Here is a 21,924-nt window from a genome sequence, read left to right on the forward strand (position 1 = left end):
GCCATTGGACTCCAGCCTGCGCAACAAGAGTGAGACTCTGTCTCAAAAATAAACGACAAACAAAAATTTTTAAGTGTACAGTTCAGTGTTAGATCCATTCACATTGTTGTGCAATCATCACCACTATCCATCCACAGAACGTTTTTCATCTTGCAAAACTGAAAGTTGATACCCACTAAACACTAAGTCCTAGCCAGGCATGGTGGCTCACAACAGCAATCCCAGAACTTCGGGACGCTGAAGCAGGAGGATCCCTTGCGGCCAATAGTTCAAGACTAGCCTGGGCAACACAGCAAGACCCTGTCTCTGCATTTTTTTTTTTTAATTAGATGGGCATAATGGCATGTGCTTGTAGTCCCAGCTACTTGGGAGGCTGAGGTGGAGGGATCGCTTGAGCTTGGGAGGTCAAGGCTGCAGTGAGCCATGATTGCACCACTGCACTCCACCCTGGGTGACAGAGTGAGATCCTCCTGTATTAAAGAAAGAAGAAGAATGAGGAGGAAATGGAGGAGAGGAGGAAGGAGAAGAAGAAAGCTTCTTTCGAGCTCTTTTTAAGAAAATGCTGGTATATTAACCATGCTCTCTTAAAAGAACATTTTTCTTAAGTCAAATACTTTGTCAGCAATAATCCCACTGTTCCTCCAAATTTAACAATGGTTAAAATATTCTGTTTTAATTCTTGTGACAAATACTGTTGGATGAGGAGATAATTTTTCATTATGTGATCCAATGAACTCACCATTGAGTAAGAAGTATTTTTTAAACCAAAAATATATATTTGATATGTAAAAATCAGCCAATGAAAAGAAAAGATGAAAGTCATACAATCTAATGTGGAATATAGAGTAAGATGGATTGTACTGAAATGTAATTTTCAAAAAATTGAAAACATGACTTAGGCAACTATAAGATGAAAACCTATATAAGATTCTATTCAAGTAATTGATTAATGGAGGACTCAGTAAGTTGTTGACCTCAAAGGAAAATTAGTAAGATGTTAAGGTTCAAAGGAAAATCTGACATCAGGAATGATGACATGAATTTGCTAATAGGTGCCAAACTGGTTAACTAGTTAATATCATATAGGACAAAATGAAATTAGTGGGTTTAACTTATTTATTTTCTGGCAGAAAGGACTGATCACTTATATTTCTCCTGGAAAATATTCATTTTCACTGCTATGGACATAAATCTTTTGCATTATCATCAGTTTTCTGCAAGTTAATTCCTAGCCCTCTAGTGCTGCAAAATAGCCTAGTCAACAGGAAGTCCAGCGAAGGTGCACCCAGCGCCCCACTGAAAGGATACCCAGTAATCTCTTTAGCCCATTTCCAAGTTTTGGACAATTTTTCCTGACATTATCAATAAAAAATGTATGTGTATACATATATATTTAAATTTATTTATTTTGCAAGGGGCCACAGTGGGGATGAAGTGGTATAGGTTGGTTAAAAATCTTAAGTGAATGGTGTATTTGTTGAAACAATCACATGATTTCTAAGTTCCAAGTTTACGGAGAGCTGAACTTTAAAAATGTGTCTAAATAATAGAGACACACCACACCATCAACTGCTCCCCAAACAGGCGCCTGTCTTTGTTGATCAAAAATAATTTTCAAGAAAACCTGCTAAGAAAAGCGCTTGTGAGGCCGGACGCAGTGGCGCACTCCTGTAATCCCAGCACTTTGGGAGACCCAAGTGGGAGGATTGCTTGAGCCAAGGAGTTGGAGACCAGCATGGGTAACATAGCCAGATCCTGTCACTACAAAAAAAAAAAAAATTTTTTTTTAAATGAGCTGGGCATGATGCTGCACCCCTGTAGTCCCAGCTACTGGGGAGGTTGAGGCTGGAGGACTGCCTGAGCCCAGGAGGTTGAGGCTGTGGTGAGCTGTGCACTCCAGCCTGGGCAACAGAACCAACCCCTGTCTCCCCAAGAGGAAAAAAAAGCCTAGGAAGATGAGTTTTTTTCTTTGTTGTTTTTGTTTGTTTGTTTGTTTGTTTGTTTGTTTTAACAGAGGAGGGTCTCACTCTATTGCCCACATGGGCCTTGAATTCCTGGGCTCAAGCAATTCTCCTGCCCTTCAGCCTCTTTAGTAGCTGGGACTACAGGCACGCCACACTTCACCCAGCTTGAAGTTGATTTTTAACTACTATGACTCCACCACTCTAGCCCTTGTATGGGTGTGTTTGAAAGTGGTTAGATTTAGGGCAGGCTCATGGCAGAGAGTAAGCAAGTGAGGATATGGGGGGAAGTAGTGGGGTGCCTGCTCTCGGATGCTCTCCCACAGACATCACAAGCTCAAAGCCTTCAAACCGGATCTTATTTATTTCCTCCTCTCTCATTAGTCACAAAACCCAGTGGATTCCACTCTTACACACTGATGTCTTCACACTCATTTGTCAATGCCCAGCTGTAGGATCTATCTATCTATCTATCTATCTATCTATCTATCTATCTATCTATCTATCTATCTAGAGTCTCACTCTGTCGCCCAGTCTGGAGTGCAGTGGTGCGAGCTCGGCTCATTTCAACCTCTGCCTCTTGGGTTCAAGTGATTCTCCCACCTCAGCTTCCCCAGCAGCTGGGATTACAGGTGCCTGCCACCACGCTCACCTAATTTTTTTTCTTTTCTTTTTTTTTGTTTTCAGTAGAGACAGGGTTTCACCAAGTTGGCCAGGCTGGTCTCGAGCTCCTGACTTCAAGTGATCCACCCGCCTCGACCTCCCAAAGTGTTGGGATTACAGGTGTGAGCCACCGCCCCGGGCCAGGACATGTCTTCTATTGCCTGATTCCTGCAGCAGCTCCGGGCTGGACTCTGCCTTCCACATCCCAATCCCAACCCCAATCCTAATGCCATGGAACAGCCAGATATGTGTCAATGATGAAGTCATTCCCTGCTTAAAACTGTGACAGCTTCCCAGCGACCTCCTTCACTTGGGTTAGGAGGGCTAACTTCCCTCTGCAGCTCAACGCCTGTCTCCAACCCTCTGCTCCCACTCTAGGTCCCCATTCCCCATTTCTACAACAAACTCTCGCTTAGATTCCTCCCCAACGTCCTTCTCATCTTTGGGTCTTGGTTTACTCCCTCCCTGGGGGTGGAATACGGCTGTGATGGAGGGAGGGGCTGGCATCAGCGCGACCCAGCGCGACCCAGTGGGACCCAAGCTCCTCGGAGCAGCGGGGACTGATGCCAGTCCCTCCCTCCATCACAGTCCTCCTCTCTCTCACACCAGGTGATCAGGTGTCACCTGGTCAAGTGTGTCGCCCCTGGGTGGCCTGGGCCTGGGTCTTCCGACCTCTCACCTGGGCCTTGCGCTGCGGTCACCTCATCTAGCTCTCTTTCACGTCCGCGAAGATTTCTGCCCTTTGTTCCCCTCACCCGTCTCCCCGGGGGTGCCTCCCTGAGCCCCCGAGTGGCTTGGATTCCCCGAGACACTTCCTCCCCAGCACTCTCCGGGGCTCTGCCTCCAGCTGTGTCATTATCCGATGAGTGTCTTTCCACCTTTGCGAATGTGAGCGGCCAGAGGGCCTGGCACACAGCAGGTGCGCTAAGTAGTGAACGCGCGGAGCCAGAGACCGACACGGAACGGGCGTGTCCAGCGCTCAGACCCTGCCAGGAGGAAGGACCCGCGCCCTGCGGCCTCCCCGGGACCCCGCAGCGCCCCCCGCTTCCCCCTGCGGAGCCGGAAGCCGCCGGCTGGTCCCCTCCCCGCGGCGCCTGCAGCCTTATCTCTGCGCCCCGAGGGCCCCGGGAGGAGCCGCGGGCGCACCGGGAGGGACGGGCGGCGGCATGGGCCGGGGGCCCCGGGGTGCAGGCCCGCCTCGCCGCCTGCTGCCGCTGTTGCTGCTGCTCGGCCTGGCCCGCGGCACCGCGGGAGCGCCGGGAGCCGACGGTGAGTGTGGGCGGGGACGGACACGGGCGGCCCCGGCTGGGCCTCGAGGACTCTGGGCGCACGGACGCTTCCCTGCCCCTGGGCCGGGCCGGCGCGGTGCCGAGGCGTGGGGCGCAGGTGGGACCCGCGCCGGCCGTTGGAGATCGGCAAGGAGGAGCTCAGAGAAGAGAGGAGCTCCCCGCCGGGCTTCCCTGCCCCCGCCCGACCCCGCGTCACCGGGGGACGCCGGTTTTGAGGCGGCCTGGCCGGGTCCCCAGGGACCTCTGCTGCCCAGGAGGCGGGGGTGGGGGCTGGGCGCGAGCGCGGACGCGGGCAGGGCGGCGCCCGGGGGAGGGCGGGAGGCCAGGGCGTTCTGCGGCGATGTCACGCTTCCGGCTCTGCGGTGGCTTTTGCTTGACACATTTGTGACCCGAAGCAATTTTCTTTCCACTTTTAATTTTTTCACTTTGTTAGAGAGCCAAGTGCTAAATATGGTGAGAAGGAAGCGTAAGGAAGAGTACAGGAATGAAGTCATTAATTCACTCATTCATTCAACAGATGGCCCTTGAACAGCTTCCCTGTGTGCAATGAGGGCGGGCAGCGAGGGCCCTCGTGGAGCTCACTGTCTGGAGGATTTAGACCAGCAAATGTTCTATTTCCAAGCGATCGAGGGAGTTGTTTTTCCTCCTCTGCAAAATGCAATGTTGAGCGGAGTAGGAATTACACAGAGGATTCAGACACGCAGGGGAGGTGACATTCATCCACATAACTGTACTACAAGGCAGAATGGCATGAGTGTTCTGAGAAGGTGTGGGTGGTGAGGGCAGGGAAAGGGAAACCGGTGGTGACCCTTGAGCTGGGCCATCAATGATTGGTCATACTTGGATATGGGAAAATGTGGAAAAGGTATCCCAGCTCATAGCAGCAGGCACTGCCACCTCTCCACAAATGTGTGTAGAATGAATGAATTCCCTCAGAATTCTGGCTCGGGGGAGAAGGGAAAGAAGCAAGGAGAGGCACCAAAGGTAGAGGGCAAAGTGCCTTGACTGGCAGACCTAGGCCTTTGGACTTAGCTGTGCCTGGAAGCCACTGGAAGCTGTTTCAGGGAGTGACATGAAAAGTGAGTGTAGCCAGTTCTAGGTGCTTCGGGAGCCGCAGGTTAAGGTGCAGACATGGCCAAATCCAAGCACAACACCACACACAACCAGTCCCGAAAATGGCACAGAAATGGCATCAAGAAACTCCAATCACAAAGATACGAATCTCTCAATCGAATGGACCCCAAGTTCCTGACAAACATGTGCTTTGCCAAGAAGCACAACAAGAAGGGCCTAAAGAATATGCAGGGCGACAACGCCAAGGCCATAAGCACACGTGCTGAGGCCTTGCCCTCATAAACCCCAAGGAGGTTAAGCCCAAGATTCCAAAGGGTGTCAGCTCTTGCCTACATTGCCTGCCCCAAGCTTGGGAAACGTGCTCGTTCCCTCATTGCCAAGGGGCTCAGGCTGTGCCGGCCAAAGACCAAGGCCAAGGATCAAACCAAGGCCCAGGCTGCAGCTCCAGCTTCAGTTCCAGCTCAGGCTCCCAAAGGAGCCCAGGCTCCTACAAAGTCTTCAGAGTAGAGATCTCTGTTTGCCAACATGAGGATAGAAAGGTTGTCCTCCTTGGACTGCTATCTGCATGGGGCTGATGTTCTCCTTTGCTACTTGTATAAATAAACTTGAGGCAGGGGGTGAATAAAGGGTCTAAGGAACCCCCCATCTTCCTTACTAAAACCAAACACTGATCCTGAAATGGAAGGAAACTTCCATGTGATGAGATACATGGGGTCTTGTCGTTGAGATTCCTGCCTGCCACCCCCACCCCCATTCTCTTTGCCTTGGGACTTTTACCATGCCTGGTGGGTATTACAATGGCTCGATCTTCTGAAGTGGCCATTTTTGTAATATTAGGTGCCCTGGTTAAGATTCCTTCCTTGGCTCTATCTCCCAGGACAGTGCGCATAGGACTTGCAGATGCTTGGCGTCTATTTCAGGATCTCTCTAAGGTAGGAAACTGTCCACTGTGGTCCCATTGAATTGTTAGGCTAACATGGCTGAACACAGCTAGTAGCTACCTAAGGTCAACTGTAACTAAAGGTTTTGGGGTGAATTTGAGGAAACAGAAGTCAAGGCTTCCTGGTTGAGCCTGCTCTCCATATGTAGACATTCTCCCTTCATGTTCAACCTTGGAGAACCTGGTTTTATGAAGGGCAGGTTTCCTGATAGTGGACAATGTAGGGAAAGACTGGAGGCTTGGACGAGCCTGTTGAGGAAGTTGTTTCAATAGCTGGCCTGGAAGTTCTGAGGACTGGGCCCACTGTAATGACAACAGAAGTGGAGTGAATGTAGACAGTAAGGTGGAAATGGACTGGAAGGAAGGATTTAATAACAGATGTGAAGGTGCAAGGGAACAGAAGGGGAAAGATGACACTAAGGCTTGGGGGCTGGGTGACTTGGTATATGTTTCTACGGGAGGAGAAAGATTTGGAAAGAAAGATGATTCGTTGTTTTGGACATCCTGAATTTGAGGTGCTGTTATGGATTTGGAGAGATGAAATCAATAGACTTGATGGTTGCTTGAAACCTTGAGGTTGGCAAGATTGGGAGGATGAAGGACAGATTCTTGGAGAGGATTCTTGGAGTTTAGATGGTAGATGCAAGTTGAGAAGGAAGAAGCAGCATCCAGGTAGAATGGAGAAAGACTGGGCTCATTTAGTCAAGGAAACTAGGAGATGGGAAGCTGAGAGGTGGAGATTGAGAAAAAGGCTTTGAATTTGATGGATCTGGTCACTGGAGACCCAGAGCTAGCAGAGAAGAAAGGGTGAGAGCTAGATGTGAGGGCTCTAGATGGAGGGCAGAGACCTTGGTTACAGAGTAGATACTCTTTTTTTTTTTTTTTTTTTGGAGATGGAGTCTTGAGTCTTGCTCTGTCACCCAGGCTGGATGGAGTGCAGTGACGTGATCTCACTTGCTGCAACCTCTGCCTCCCGGGTTCAAGAAATCCTGCTACCTCAGCTTCCCGAGTAGCTGGAATTACAGATATGCACCACCACGCCCAGCAAATTTTTGTATTTTTATAGAGGCAGGGTTTTACCATGTTGGCCAGGCTGGTCTTGAACTCCTGACCTCAAGTGATCTGCCCACCTCAGCCTCAAAAAGTGCTGGAATTTACAGGCATAAGTCACTACTTCTGGCCTCGGAGTAGATACTCTCTTTTTTTTTTTTGAGATGGAGTCTCACTGTGTCACCCAGGCTGGAGTGCAGTGGCGCTATCTCAGGTCACTGCAACCTCTGCCTCCCAGGTTCACTGCATTCTCCTGCCTCAGCCTCCTGAGTAGCTGGGACTACAGGCGCCCACCACCACGCCCGGCTAATTTTTTGTATTTTCAGTAGAGAGGGGGTTTCACCGTGTTAGCCAGGATGGTCTCGATCTCCTGACCTCGTGATCCGCCTGCCTCAGTCTCCCTAAGTGCTGGGATTACAGGTGTGAGCCACCGTGCCCAGCCAGAGTAGATACTCTTTAAAGAAATTAGAAGGAAAATGAAGGTAACATTCAGTTGGGCTGGTCAAGTCAGTCCAAGATTTTTAGGGAATGCAAAACAGACTCAAACATATTTTAGACTGAGGGGTATTATTTAGTAGAGAGGGGAAAATTGAAAAAGCAAAAATAAATGAGATAGTTAATGGATGGAGCAGGTCAAAAATTAAACTTGGGCTATAGGTGGGAGAGGTTAGTTTCTGAAAGTGGGGGGCAAGGAAGAAGATTGGAGAACTGTGCTTCCCTTCTCCCATGGCAGGCTACTTAGTGAGTGCCCTTCGTATTTCAAAGCAAGCCTGGGTGTCCTCACTCCTCCTAGAAAGTCCATTGGCGCTATCCACTTCTCCTTACAGCACCAGTAATACCATATTCCATGCCTTGGCTGTACACTTATACCATATTGCAGTGTGATTATTTACTAAACTAAGAGCTCCTTGTGGGTAGGGACAGTGGCTTGTATTAGGAATCTGGTATGCAAATAAATGAATACCATCCAAACGAGAATAAGCAAAGGCTATTTATTCAGGGCTTGCTGTGACAAGGGAGTCAGCCATCATCACTTCCATTTGGCAGAGACTCAAAGATAGGCCGGGGATGGAAAAGTGTTACAGTAGGAAAAGGAAGGGGGTTGGTGGGTGGTGGTGGTTCAGGTGTGCCCAGCTGGAGAAGTTTTCTAGCAGCATGCATCCCATGTGATTGGTGAGAGGGCCATATCTGGCTTTTCTGGTTAGTCCCAAGTTGGAACTGGGGGCAAAAATTAGGGTAACCGGCCGTTACTGATTAAAGCCTGACCATTTGGGGCTGATTGCTACAGAGTTCCTGGAATGATTGCTGCAGACTGTGGGTTAGAATTCTATTTTAATATATGGGCTGGGTGCAGTGGCTCATGCCTATAATCCCAACATTTTGGGAAGCCGAGGTGGGCAGATCACTTGGGGTCAGGAGTTTGAGACCAGCCTGGCCAACGTGTTGAAACCCTGTCTCTACTAAAAATACAAACAAATCGGCCTGGCATGGTGGTAATTACAAGGTCCCTTGTAATCCCAGCTACTCCAGAGGCTGAGACAGGAGAGTTGCTTGAACCTGGGAGGCAGAGGTTGCAGTGAGCCGAGATCATGCTACTGCACTCCAGCCTAGGTGACAGAGCAAGACTCTCTCTCTCTATATATATATATATACACACACACACACACACACACACACACACACACACATGATCTGGCCATTTTCCATTTGTATATTCAGTCTCTCACTGGCAACATGGGCTGAATGACCTTAATTGGCATCAAAGATGTTTTGGGGAGGAGAGCTGAAGTCAGATGACCTGAGTGTAAGGAAAGTGTGTTTCACATAATTGATACGGCCGGAGGGTGTTGGCAGCTGGGTGGGGTGCAGGGCCCGGGGGAGTCCAGAGTGTAGGAATGGGCGAGGAAGCGTAGAACCAGTCAGTCCTGTTTCTTAACCTTTCTCTGGCATTCGTTACTGGAGTCTGGGGCCTGTTGGCTCAGGCCTGGCTGGGGGTCAGGAAGTTGTTCTTGCTCTACGAAGGTCACCTGACTTCACTCATCATGCATTTCATGCTTGGTCTTCCCTCTGTCTTCATGAATCACAGCAGCACATTCACTATTCAGGGTGAGCCAGAAGAGGAAAGAAGAGAAATAGAGGGAGTGGAATTTTTTGGAGTGATTTAAAGTTGCTTAAAATAAAGGGCACAGGATTAGAGTTGATGAAGATGCCCACCATGGCCTATTTTCTACCTCCAGGGACTTGGTCCTGGGTGTATTCTTGGTCTTCTGGTCAAATCCTAAAATGGGTTCTTAGGTCTCTGTAGCTCAAAATCGCAAGTGGTCTGTTGGCCTCAGCTCTGCAGAAGAGAGAGGGAAAATGAATTGCATGGATTAAGAAAAAGGGTATACTCAGCTGGGCGTGGTAGCTCACGCCTGTAATCCCAGCACCTTGGAAGGCTGAGGTGGGTGGATCACCTGAGGTCAGGAGTTCAAGACCAGCCTGACCAACATGGAGAAACCCTGTCTCTACTAAAAATACAAAAAAATTAGCCAGGCGTGGTGGTGCATGCCTGTAATCCCAGCTACTCGGGAGGCTAAGGTAGTAGAATTGTTTGGACCCTGGAGGCGGAGATTGCGATGAGCTGACATCTCACCATTGCACTCCAGCTTGGGCAACAAGAGGGAAACTCCGTCTCAAAAAACAAACAAACAAACAAAACAAAAAAAGGGTACACCCGGCCGGACATGGTGGCTCATGCCTGTAATCCCAGCACTTTGGGATACCGGGGTGGGTGGATCACCTGAGGTCAGGAGTTTGAGACCAACCTGACCAACATGGAGAAACCCCATCTCTACTAAAAATGCAAAAATTAACTGGGCGTGGTGGCACATGCCTGTAATCCCAGCTACTCAGGAGGCTGAGACAGGTGAATAGCTTGAACCCGGGAGGTGGAGGTTGCAGTGAGCCGAGATCGTGCTATTGTACTCCAGCCTGGGCAACAAGAGTGAAACTCTGAAACTCCATCTCAAAAAAAAAAAAAAAAGGTACACCCTTCTGGAGAATGAGTCAGGTGTGAGACAGGTGTGAAAAGAACCGGTAGGGGTTAAGTGAGTGACTGCCCGACATGAGCCTTAAGGTGTGGCCTAAATGAATGGCACTCAGTGTGGGTTGGTTTCAGGTCCTGAGGCCAGGTGTGGGGGCCCCACTGCTGATTGATCTTGGTCACACCACAAAGTGAACAGGATCGGGTCATATGAGCCATTTTGTATGAGGAAAGTTTGAGAGTTCTTTTTTTGTTGTTTGTTTGTTTGTTGATTTTTTTTTTTTTTTTTTTTTGAGTAGTCAAATGCAATAGTGAGAAGGGGGAAAGAGTAGAATGAGAAGTTTGATCTGTAACTGACTATCAACAATCAACTAACTCACTACCTTTGGACCAGCCCAAGTGAGAGTTGTTGATGGAGAATGTCAGTCCTAAATTTGGGTGGGTGTGGGAATTATATGACGGTTTGAATAGCCCTGCAAATATTACATTGCTGGAGAGAGTAGAGTGCTCTGTGTCTTGGAGGGATTTAAAAGCAGAGTCTATGTTTTCGTTTCTGGATTTTTTTTTTTGGTCAGGGATGTTGGAAAGGAGAGAACGTGAGATTTCTCAGATTCCTTCCACCTCTGGAATTTGGTGGTCTCTTAAGAGCCATGCAATTTTATGTAGCGTTAGAGACCACTTGGGAATGCTTTTCCTTCCTGAGTTCTGGCACCCTTGGCTTATTTCCTCCCGTTGTTTGATCTGTCTTTCCAGATTTGACAGACAGAATCTCAGGAAGGTTGTGCAGTGGATTTGTTTGGTCTGACTGTGAATGGTCGAGGGTTAGGTTAAAAGCAGATTTAAAATTTAAGCACTGCATTTGTGCTTTTTTGTTGTTGTTGCTGTTGGTTTTCTAGAGATGCGGTCTAGATTTTTGGCCAGATTTTTGGTCATGGACTCCTGGGCTCAAGTGATCCCCCCATCTTAATCTCCCAAAGTGCTGGGATTACAGGTGTGAGCCATTGTGCTTGGCCTGCCTTTGCGCTTTTAAACTACCTTCTTCCCTTGACTGTGAACATCTCTTTACTGTACTATAAAGTCCATCAGGTAATGTCTCAGAAGTACACTGAAGTTGTTGCTCGTGTATTGAAGTAAAGAGTGAGAGTGGTTCTCAGAGGCTGGCAGCCTCCCTCTCTTCCTGAGGTAGCTTGACTTGGTTGCAGTGGAGAGGAAGGACAGGTGAGCAGGGCTGAAAAGGTGAGGAGGTGAACTTTCCACTTCTGAGTCAGCTGTTACCCAGCAGCCTGGGAGGATGTGGCGAAGACAGGGAGTGATTATGTAAATTTGAATATTATGGTTTCTGGGATATCAGCCCATCAATGGGTAGACACCTGAATGCACAAAGATATTGCTCTTGATTTTTGCATCAATGCATTTCTCCATCAGTCTTCCCATTGGTGTAATTGGGAGTTGGCTAGTTAACCATCAGTGTTAGTACCTTCTTTTATTCATTAACAAAGAGTTGTTGAGTGGTTGGTTATAATAATGTCTAACACATTTTAATTGCTTTTCATGTATTAACTCATTGATATGGTTTGGCTGTGTCCCTACCCAAATCTCAACTTGAATTGTAGCTCCCGTAATTCCTATGTGTTGTGAGAGGGACCCGGTGAGAGACAATTCAATCATGGGGGAGGTTTCCCCCATACTGTTCTTGTGGTAGTGAATAAGTCTCAGGAGATCTGATGGTTTTATAAGGGGTTTCTCCTTTCACTTTCCCTCATTCTCTCTTGCTGCTGCCATGTAACACATGTCTTTTGCCTTCTGCCATGATTGTGAGGCCTCCCAGCCACTTGAAACTGTGAGTCCATTAAACCTCATTTTATTTATACATTACCCAGTCTTGGGTATGTCTTTATCAGTAGCATGAAGACAGACTAATATACCCTCATTTACTCTTTAATCCTCACAACAACCATATGAAGTAGGTTTATTATTATTCTCGTTTTACAGATTTACAGGATACAGGCACAGAGATCACCAAGGATTACAGAGCTAGTAAGTGGCATAGCTAGGATTGTAACTAACCCAAGCGCTTGTAACCACCGTGCCAAATACCAGGCACTGCATCTTGCAGACTGTTTCTAACAATGACAACAAAATCTGTGGAAATGGATATAAATATTCATGTAAATTATCTCATATTTGCATATTGCTTTACACTTCATACAGCATTTATATTTCTCATTTAATCTTGACTACAACATCTTCATCTCATGGATGACGAGACCTGGCCAGGCACAGTGGCTCATGCCTGTGATCCCAGCACTTTGGGAGACTGTAGCAGGAGTATCGTTTGAGCCCAGGAGTCTGAGACCAGTCTGGGCAACATAGGGAGATCCCGTGTCTACAAAATAATAATAATAATAAATTGTCTGGGCGTGGTGGTGCATGCCTGTGGTCCCAGCTACTCGGGAGGCTGAGGTGGGAGAATCGCCTGAGCCTGGGAGGTCGAGGCTGCAGTGAGCCATGATTGTGCCACAGCACTCCAGCCTGGGTGACAGAGGGAGACCAAACAAACAAACAAACAAACAAACAAAAAACTGGAGAACTGTCAGTTTAACTTGCTAAAATCACATAACCAAGGAACAGGACTCCAATCCCGACTCTGGTTGAGACACCAAAACCAGTCTCACCCTCTCATTGTTAGGTGTAGTTTTAGCTTAGGTGAGCACTGCAGAGCTGGGACGGGCAGTGAACCCAGCTCAGCAGCGTTAGCCGGGGGATGTGGTAATAGTAACAAAGAACACTTGTCAGCCTTTCCCTCCTCTTAGATTTTGGGTTCTTCAACTTTCCTGTTTCTCTGCCAGTAATCCTAGTCGTCCCTTGGAGTCCCTCACCTCTGCAGGCCTTCCCTCGGTTACTACCGGCAACCACCTCTCTGCTTTCAGGCCCGGAGTATGCTGACGACAGAACTAAAGTCAGCCTTGACGTGGGTACCCAGCACCCCAGACACAGCTCTCCCTCAGATCATAGCAAAGCCCTAGCGATCTGTCTCTGGCCTGGAGAATTCCTCTCCCTTGGGTTATTCTATTACATTTGTCCCACAGCTGTGCTATGCGGCAATCGAGACTTGCTGAAAGACTTCTTTCAGTATTGCCTTTTCTTTCCACAGGATTCTGACTCCAGTCCCTGAGGTTGAGGTTGAGCTAGTCTGGCAACGCTCCTCTCTGTGTGGTCCACCTGGGAGCAGTTTAGAAAAGCAGATTCTCAGGCCCTGCCTCTCCCCTGCTGAATCAGAATCTTTGGGGACACTGTGTTTTAACAGGATCTCTAGGAAGCATGACCAGCTGTCTTGGTTTGCACAGAATTGAGGGGTTTCCTGGGACACAGGACTTTTTCTATTAAAACTAGGACGAGTTAGTCACTAGTTTCCAGGTGATTCTTACCCGAGCCTCAGGCTGTGGAACAGTGGACCCGTGTGGTGAGAGAGCTGCCCTGCAAAGTCCTGCAGAATAGGCTAATCATGGCTGAATAATAAGCACCCCTGCTTATTATTTTTTTAGTTTTCTTTGGAAACCACCTTCTCTTTTTTTTTTTTTTTTTTGTTTTTGAGACGGAGTCTCGCTTTGTCGCCCAGGCTGGCGTGCAGTGGCGGGATCTCAGCTCACTGCAAGCTCCGCCTCCCGGGTTCACGCCATTCTCCTGCCTCAGCCTCCCGAGTAGCTGGGACTACAGGCGCCCACCACCTCGCCCGGCTAGTTTTTTGTATTTTTAGTAGAGACGGGGTTTCACCATATTAGCCAGGATGGTCTCGATCTCCTGACCTCGTGATCCGCCCGTCTCGGCCTCCCAAAGTGCTGGGATTACAGGCTTGAGCCACCGCGCCCGGCCTGGAAACCACCTTCTCATCTGCAGATAGTCTGAGAAGCCTTGGTAGCCTGGAACCCATCTTAGTTTTTTTTTTGCTGGTATGGGAAACAAACATGTATTGAGCCAGGTACTGTCTTTGGGGTTATACTTATGCTACATTATTTTCTTTCTTTTCTCTTTTCTTTTCCTTTTTTCTTTTCTTTTCTGTCTTCCTCCCTCCCTTACTTCCTTCTTTCCTTCCTTCCTTCCTTCCTTCCTTCCTTCCTTCCTTCCTTCCTTCCTTCCTTCCTTCCTCTTTCTCACTCTTTCTCTCGTTCTCTCGTTCTTTCTCTCTCTCTTTCTTTCCTTTCTTTTTGTATATCTCATCTAAATAAATTACTCTAAATGGGTCATTAAAACAGGTACCCTGAGAATGAAGTGTGTGCCAGATGTGGTAGCTCACATTTGTAATCCCAGGACTTTGGGAGTCCAAGGTGGATAAATCACTTGAGTCTGGGAGTTCCAGACCAGCCTGGGCAACATGGTGAAACCCCATCTTTACAAAAAAAATACAAAAATTAGCCAGATGTGGTGGTGTGTGCCTGTAGTCCTAGCTCCTTGGGAGGCTGAGATGGGAGGATCACTTGAGCCCAGGAGGTTGAGGCTGCAGTGAGCTGTGATCACACTACTGCACTCCAGCCTGGGCAACAGAGTGAGACCCTGTGTCAAAAGAAAAAAAAAAAAAAAAAAGGCCAGGTGTGGTGGCTCATGTCTGTAATTCCAGCACATTGGGAGGTTGAGGTGGGTGGATTGCTTGAGGTCAGGAGTTCAAGACCAACCTGGCCAACATGGTGAAAACTCATCTCTGCTAAAAATTTAAAAATTAGCCGGGTGTGGTGGTGCACATGTGTGGTGGTCAGCACATGCGTGGTGGTCAGCACATGCGTGGTGGTGCACACGTGTGGTGCCAGCTACTCAGGAGCTGAGACACGAGAATCGCTTGAGCCTGGGAGGCAGAGGTTACAGTAAGCTGTGATCGTGCCAATGCTCTCCAGCCTGGGGGACAGAGCGAGACCTTATCTCAAAAAAAAAAAAAAAAAAGAAAAAAGAAAAAAGAAAAAAGGATCAAAGACCTAGTATTTGATTGCACAACAGGGTGACTATAGTTAATAATAATTTAATTGTGTATTTTAAAATAACTAAAAGACTATGACTATTGTTTGTAATACAGAGGATAAAGACTGAAAGGGATAGATATCCGATTTTACATGACAGGATTACTACGCATCGCATGCCCGCATCAAAACATCTCAGGTACGCCATAAATATATACACCTGTGTACTCACAAAAGTTAAAGTTAAAAATAAAAAAGAAGGAAATGTCAGAACTTTAGGGAGAAGGACTTTCGGGGGCTCTTTATCTTCTGCTACTCAAAATGTGATCTACCTGTGAGCTCGCTAGAAATCCAAAATATAGGGCTCCTCCCCAGACCAACTGATTTGGAGCCTACAGTTTAACAAAGGTTAAGATCCCCAGGTGTTTTTTGTTTGTTTGTTTGTTTTTGAGACTGAGTTTCGCTCTGTCACCCAGGCTGGAGTGCAATGGCGCAATCTCAGCTCACTGCAACCCCTGCCTCCTGGTTTCAAGCGATTATCCTGCCCCAGCCTCCCAAGTAGCTGGGACTACAGGCGCCTGCCACCACACCTGGCTAATTGTTTGATTTTTAGTAGAGATGGGGTTTCACCGTGTTGGCCAGGATGGTCTCAATCTCCTGACCTCATGATCCGCTGCCTCAGCCTCCCAAAGTGCTGGGATTACAGGCATGAGCTACTGTACCTGGCCCCCAGGTGTTTGTTTGTATTTTTCTTTTTTAGTATGTATGTATTTTTTTACCTTTATGGGTACATAGTAGATGTGTATATTTATGGGACATGTGACTTTTCTTTTCTTTTTAGAAACAAGATCTCACTCTGTTTTCTAGGCTGGAGTGCAGTGGCATGATCATAGCTCATGTAACTTTGCACTCCTGGGCTCAAGCAACCCGGGTTCCTGCCTCAGCCTCCCCAGGTGATTTGAATGCACTTTAAAATTCGAGAAGCCCAAAGTCCTTGTTTTAAAGATGAAAAAACTGAGATCCAGAAAGGTTAAGTGGTGTGCTCAAGGTCACACAGTGAATTTGACTCAGCTAGATTTAGGATCCGGCTCTAACTAGCTTTCAAGTCCAGTGCTTTCCCCATACCTGGCTGCCTTCCTTTAAGGCCATGTGTTTGTCTGGGCCTATTTATTAAATAAACTTGAACTTAATTCAGTTTCTTTTAAAACATTTTCTATTCTATCCTTCACTAATTCAGACTGGACTTCCTTTAATTTATCTGAGTGAGTCCCACCTCTTTGCTTCTTAATATTTTTTATGTTTATTAGATTAGCTCAATAGTTACATGAAATAGTCCTTTTCCAGCTGGTATTAAGTTTTTTTGTTTTCTTTGTTTTGTTTTCTGAGACAGAGTCTTGATCCGTTGCCCAGACTGGAGTGCAGTGGCATAATCTTGGCTCACTGCAACCTCTGCCTTCCAGGTTCAAGTGATCCTCTTGCCTCAGCCACCGGAGTAGCTGGGATTACAGGTGCCCGCCACCATGTCCGGCTAGTTTTGTTGTATTTTTAGCAGAGACAGGGTTTCACCATGTTGGCCAGGCTGGTCTTGAACTCTTGGCCTCAAGTGATCTCTCCTTGGCCTCCCAAAGTGCTGGGATTATAGGTGTGAGCCACTGTGCCCGGCTGAGTTTTTGCAAATGGATCTATATAAATTCTGCATCTTTATAATGATAAGTTTTTTATTTTTAAACTTTTTAAAGAGACAGTCTAGCTCTGTTGCCCAGTCTGGAGTGCAGTGGCTCATTCAAAGCTCACTGCAGCCTGATCTGAGCTTGAGAGATCCTCCCACATCAGCCTCACAAGTAGCTAGGATTACGTGTATGCCCCACCATGCCCAGCTAATTAAAAAAATTTTTTTTTTTTTTTGTAGAGATGGGGTCTTGCTATGTTGACCAGGCTGGCACTTTGGGAGGCTGAGGTAGGAGGATTATTTGAAACCAGCCTGGGCAACATAGTGGGATCCTGTCTCTAAAAAAAATAATAAAATGAAAAATTAGCCAGGTGTGGTGGGATGTACCTGTAGTCCTCATTACTCTGGAGGCTGAGGAGCGAGGATAGCTTGAGCACAGGAGGTCGAGGCTGCAGTGAGCTGTCATCACACCATTGCACTCCAGCCTGGGTGACAGAGGTGACAGAGTGAGACCTTGTCTCAACAAACACACAAACCAAAATGATGACATTACAGGTGTGAGCCACTGCACCTGGCCCTAGACAAGTATTTTACATAAGAAAAAAAATTTAAAAATTTCAATTTGTCAGCCTTAAATAATGAGATTCAGAATGTATGATATACATGAAATATAGAGTTTATTCTAGCATAAAACTTGAGGGTGGCCACTGGGAAACACTGACTTCAAATGAATGGAGTCTTCCTTCCAAAGTGGGGAAGTAACCGTTTCATTTATGTAGAAATTGTAGCAGAATTACATTTTCCATAGAAGACCAGTGCATATGCCACAGCTATTTGGTTGGTTACAGATTGCTACACTCCAAGGAAAATTACTTTATTACTCCATGAGGAGAGATAGTGATCTAAGGGGGTCTTATCTCTGGTGCCATTTGGGCTTAATTATTTACAGGGGGAAAAAGAGGCAGAAGTTACAGCTGTATGCTTTGTGACTCAAACTACGTGCATGCCACATTCCTCTCAAGGCTTGGTATAATTTAAAGTTCCAACAGCTTTAAGTTTGAATTACTTAATTTCACATATTTTATTGTTGTTTCAATAGAATCATATTTATGTCTATTATTGTACTACATGCATTTATGTGTGATTTCAGTATCTACTTAAGGTTTTTAGCCTTTGAACAGTGTGTTTATGTCGTCTGTTCACTGGAGAAGTAGCTTATAATGAATGGACTTCTTTGGTTTTCAGTGAAAAATTCTTACAGGCTTCCTTAGCTTGGGTTACTTTAGTTACTTGTTGTCTAAAGCTGTGTACCTGCTATCTACCATCTCTCAATGGCATCATGAGAAATTTGGGATCCAGAAACAAAATGATTTCCCTATAAAAATTTGAGTTTCCCTCCCCTATTTTGCCATCAAGGCTTTAATTCTATTAGCTCCCAAGTGAAAACAAACCAAATGTTTATCATCAGATTGTGCACCATATATTATCAGATTATCATCAGATGCAAATTGTGCATCATATATTCCGCATCTTGGGTTTCGTGGTTGTCTACATTTGTTAAAACCCACTGAAACTGCACACTTAAACATGGGGGCGTTTTATTGTATGCATATTATATCTCAATAAAGTTGATTTTTAAAGTAAAAAATGTAATTTTCATACTATTGTGGTAAAGTAGACATAAGGCAAATTTTTACCATTTTAGCTATTTTGAAGTGTGCAATTGAGAAGCAAGTTGTATATTATTGTGCAACCATCACTATCGTCCATCTTCAGAACCTTTTCATCATCCCAAACCGAAACACCGTACCCAAGATTTAAGGTGTTTAATAAGATTGCATTCTTTTTTTTTTTTTTTAAACGGAGTCTTGCTGTGTCATGCAGGCTGGAGTGCAGTGGCGCAATCTCGGCTCACTGCAACCTCCGCCTCCTGGGTTCAAGCGATTCTCCTGTTTCAGCATCCTGAGTAGCTGGGATTACAGGTGCACGCCACTGAGCCCAGCTAATTTTTGTATTTTTTGTTTCACCATGTTGACCAGGCTGGTCTCAAATTCCTGACCTCAGTGATCCGCCCACCTTGACCTCCTAAAGTGCTGGAATTACAGGCATGAACCACCATGCCTGGCCAAGATTGCATTCTATGTACAAATTAAATTGGGGAGAATGTTCATATGTTCATCATCGTAGGGTTGATCACAAATGGGTTTTTGAACTTGACCCAGGATCCATTATTTAGAAAGTATTTCCAAGATTTTGGTTGCATGTCATTATGAATTTTTTTTTTTTTTTTTTTTGAGATGAAGTCTCACTTTGTCACCCAGGCTGGAGTGCAGAGGTGCTGTCATGGCTCACTGCAACCTCTGCCTCCGGGGTTCAAGTGATTCCCCTGCTTTAGCCTCCCAAGTAGCTGGGACTACAGATGTGTGCCACCACACCTGGCTAATGTTTTTGTATTTTTGGTAGAGACAGGGTTACGCCATGTTGGCCAGGCTGGTCTCAAACTCCTGACCTTGAGTGATCCACCTGCCTTGGCCTCCCAAAGTGCTGGGATTATAGGCATGAGCCACCATGCCTGGCCCTGAATGTCATTATAAATTGACAATGTACTGATCACACGGTTTAAAAATGTTTTGTGCTAAAATGTTAATGTGTTAAGATGGTTAAATATATTTAACCCATATGATGGACATTTAGGTATGGGGACTCATCCTCACTTCAGTTTGGTGTGTTGTCCTTCTAATCTGGAGCCTTCTGGTTCGTTTTCTCCCAATTGTAAAGTTCTGTTCTGTGCAGCATCAGTGAAGGAATCTGGGCATTTAACTATTCCTTGCAGGTATTTTCAACCAGTTCCTTGAACTTTCATTCCTATTCCTTATGTCTGTCTTCTGAAATTTGCAGAGACTCTGCTTCTTGGGCCTTTCTAGGATTGGCTTTTAGTTCTTCCTCTTTGCTAAGGCAATTACCATGCGTCCATCTCTTTTTCTTTTTTAACAGAGATGAGGTCTCATCATGTTGCCCAGGATTAGTCTTGCACTTCTAGGATCAAGGCCTTCCAAAGTGCTGAAATTACAGGCATGAGCCACTGTACCTAGCCCATCCATCTCTTTCTTATCTTCTTTATTTTTATTTTTTTTGAGATGGAGTCTCACTCTCTTGCCCAGGCTGTAGTGCAGTGGCATGATCTCAGCTCACTGCAACCTCAACCTTCCAGGTTCAAGTGATTCTCTTGCCTTAGCTTCCCCAGTAGCTGGGACTACAGGTGCCCGCCACTGCACCCGGCTAATTTTTGTATTTTTAGTAGAGATGGGGTTTCACCACATTGGCCAGGCTGCTCTTGAACTCCTGACATCAAGTGATTCACCCGCCTTGGTCTCCCAAAGTGCTGAGATTGCAGGCGTAAGCCACTCCGCCCAGCCTCATTCTCATTTTCTGAAATACTGTTAGCATCTTTTGTCTGCTATCATCTTCTCTCCCAGGGTTTATACCTTCCTAGTCTTTTATGTAATCCCCCCCCCATTGCATTTGATAATATTTTCTAATTCTTTAACATCTTTAAAATTTTATTTACTAATCCCTAAATCCCCATTTTCTTTTTTTCCTTTTTTCAGGCTTCTTGTATTAAAATTCTAGTTTTTTTTTTTTTTTTTTCTTGGCTGCCTGCTTTTCTCTCTCTTTTTTAGGCATCTTAGGCATCTCTTTTTTAGGCACTGAAACTGGGAGATTTCCAAAAACGCTAACCATGCTACTATTTTGTGTGTTCTTTTTTAAAATAAGAGATAACACAAAAATGAGAAAAACCACTAATCTTTACTAAGTAATACAAAATTAACCATGGAATATTTACAACATTTATTCTATCTCAGACCATAAAGAAAAATGCAACAAATTTGAAAAAAGTAAAAATTTTAAAGGCCACATTGAAGTATAAAAGTATATCTTAAGGTATAAAAACACATAAAACTTACATTTTCTGGAGTAAATATGTTTTTATACCTAGTGTTAAACATTTCAATTTTGATATTCCCTTTGTCCCAAGAATTATTTAGGAGAATGTTCTGTGGTTTGCGAGTATGTTTCTTTTGGGGTTGCCAGTCTTGTGTTTTGTTTGATAGTTTTATTACGTTATTATGTGGTCAGATAATTCAGGCTTTAACATTTTTACTTTTTTGGAATTTGTTGCATTTGTCCTTATGGTCTGAGATACAATAAATTTTGTAAATATTACATGGCTGATTTGGCATTACTTAGTGATGATCGGTGATTTGTCTTATTTTTGTGTTATCTTTTATTCTTTTAAAAAACACGCAAAAGCAGAATGGTTAGAGTGTTTAGAAATCCCTAGCCTCAGTTGGTTTCATGCCTAGAGCAGCCTAAGGGCTAGGCTGTCTTACGTGGGTAATAACAGAGCCAAAACTAAAATGAAATTCAATGCTAGAAAGATTCTGTTGACTAGGTCACTCCTGAAATTACAGAGGCACTGAGAGGGAAACACAATATACCACATAGCCTTGGGTAGAAATTCTTGTTTGATCTTGGGCCATATATCACCATCTGGTAGATTTGGATGTTTTAGAAGTTTTAGCCTCAAACAATTCTGCTGTTTATTTCAATAATTGGGATCTGGTCATCCTACTGGGACTTGGCTGTTAAGTTACTGTCATCTTAAACACATTCATTTTTTTCTTTGAAAAAAAAAAAAGTGAGTAGAGTAATAGGCAGCTGTGTTCCTCTTCACTCCATTTGCTTTTTGAGTTGCAGCAAGTAGGATTTCAGATTTCTCTATCCAGGCAGTCAATAAAAATATATTGAGTGTCTGCACTGTGCCATCATAACATATGGGCAAATGACATCATCCCTATCCTTGAGCGGCTCATTCATAATACCGAGCTTGGAAGACAAAGCTAGAACCAAATATAATGACACATTAACATGATTGATAGGGGAATGTGCCAGTGTTAGGGGAGCACAGAGGAAGATGCATTTAATTTTCCTTAAGAATGGAGGAATGGGCTGGGCACGTTGGCTCACACCTGTAATCCCAGCTCCTTGGGAGGCTGAAGGTGGTGGATCCCTTGAGCTCAGGGGTTTGAGACCAGCCTTGACAACATAGGGAGACCCCCATTTCTACAAAAAATACAAAAATTAGATGGGTGTGGTGGTGTGTGCCTGTAGTCCCAGCTACTTGGGAGGTTGAGGTGGGGAGAATTGCATGAGCCCAGGAGGTCAAGGCTGCAGTGGGCCGAGATCATGCCACTGCACTTCAACCTGGGCAACAGAGTCAGACTCTACCTCAAAAAAAGAAAAAAA

General features: G+C 45.6%; 1 protein-coding gene and 1 pseudogene across 12 annotated transcripts in view; both read left to right on the plus strand.

Moving 5' to 3' along the window:
* The first annotated feature begins 3,605 nt into the window (after positions 1 to 3,605).
* Positions 3,606 to 21,924, plus strand: part of SUSD1 (sushi domain containing 1) — a 140,420-nt gene continuing 122,101 nt past the window's right edge. For all 12 annotated transcript variants that reach the window (XR_012424465.1, XR_012424466.1, XR_012424468.1 and 9 more), the window contains exon 1: positions 3,606 to 3,893. Coding sequence is in view for 8 of the 12 variants with exons in the window: in XM_005581060.5 (XP_005581117.3) it covers positions 3,791 to 3,893 (103 nt within the window). In the remaining 4 variants the exon portion in view is untranslated. The remainder of the gene's footprint in view (positions 3,894 to 21,924) is intronic.
* On the plus strand, positions 4,915 to 5,602 carry LOC141408613 (large ribosomal subunit protein eL29 pseudogene; annotated as a pseudogene).

The sequence above is a fragment of the Macaca fascicularis genome, chromosome 15 (genome assembly GCF_037993035.2).
Source record: "Macaca fascicularis isolate 582-1 chromosome 15, T2T-MFA8v1.1".
Lineage (NCBI taxonomy): Eukaryota > Metazoa > Chordata > Mammalia > Primates > Cercopithecidae > Macaca > Macaca fascicularis.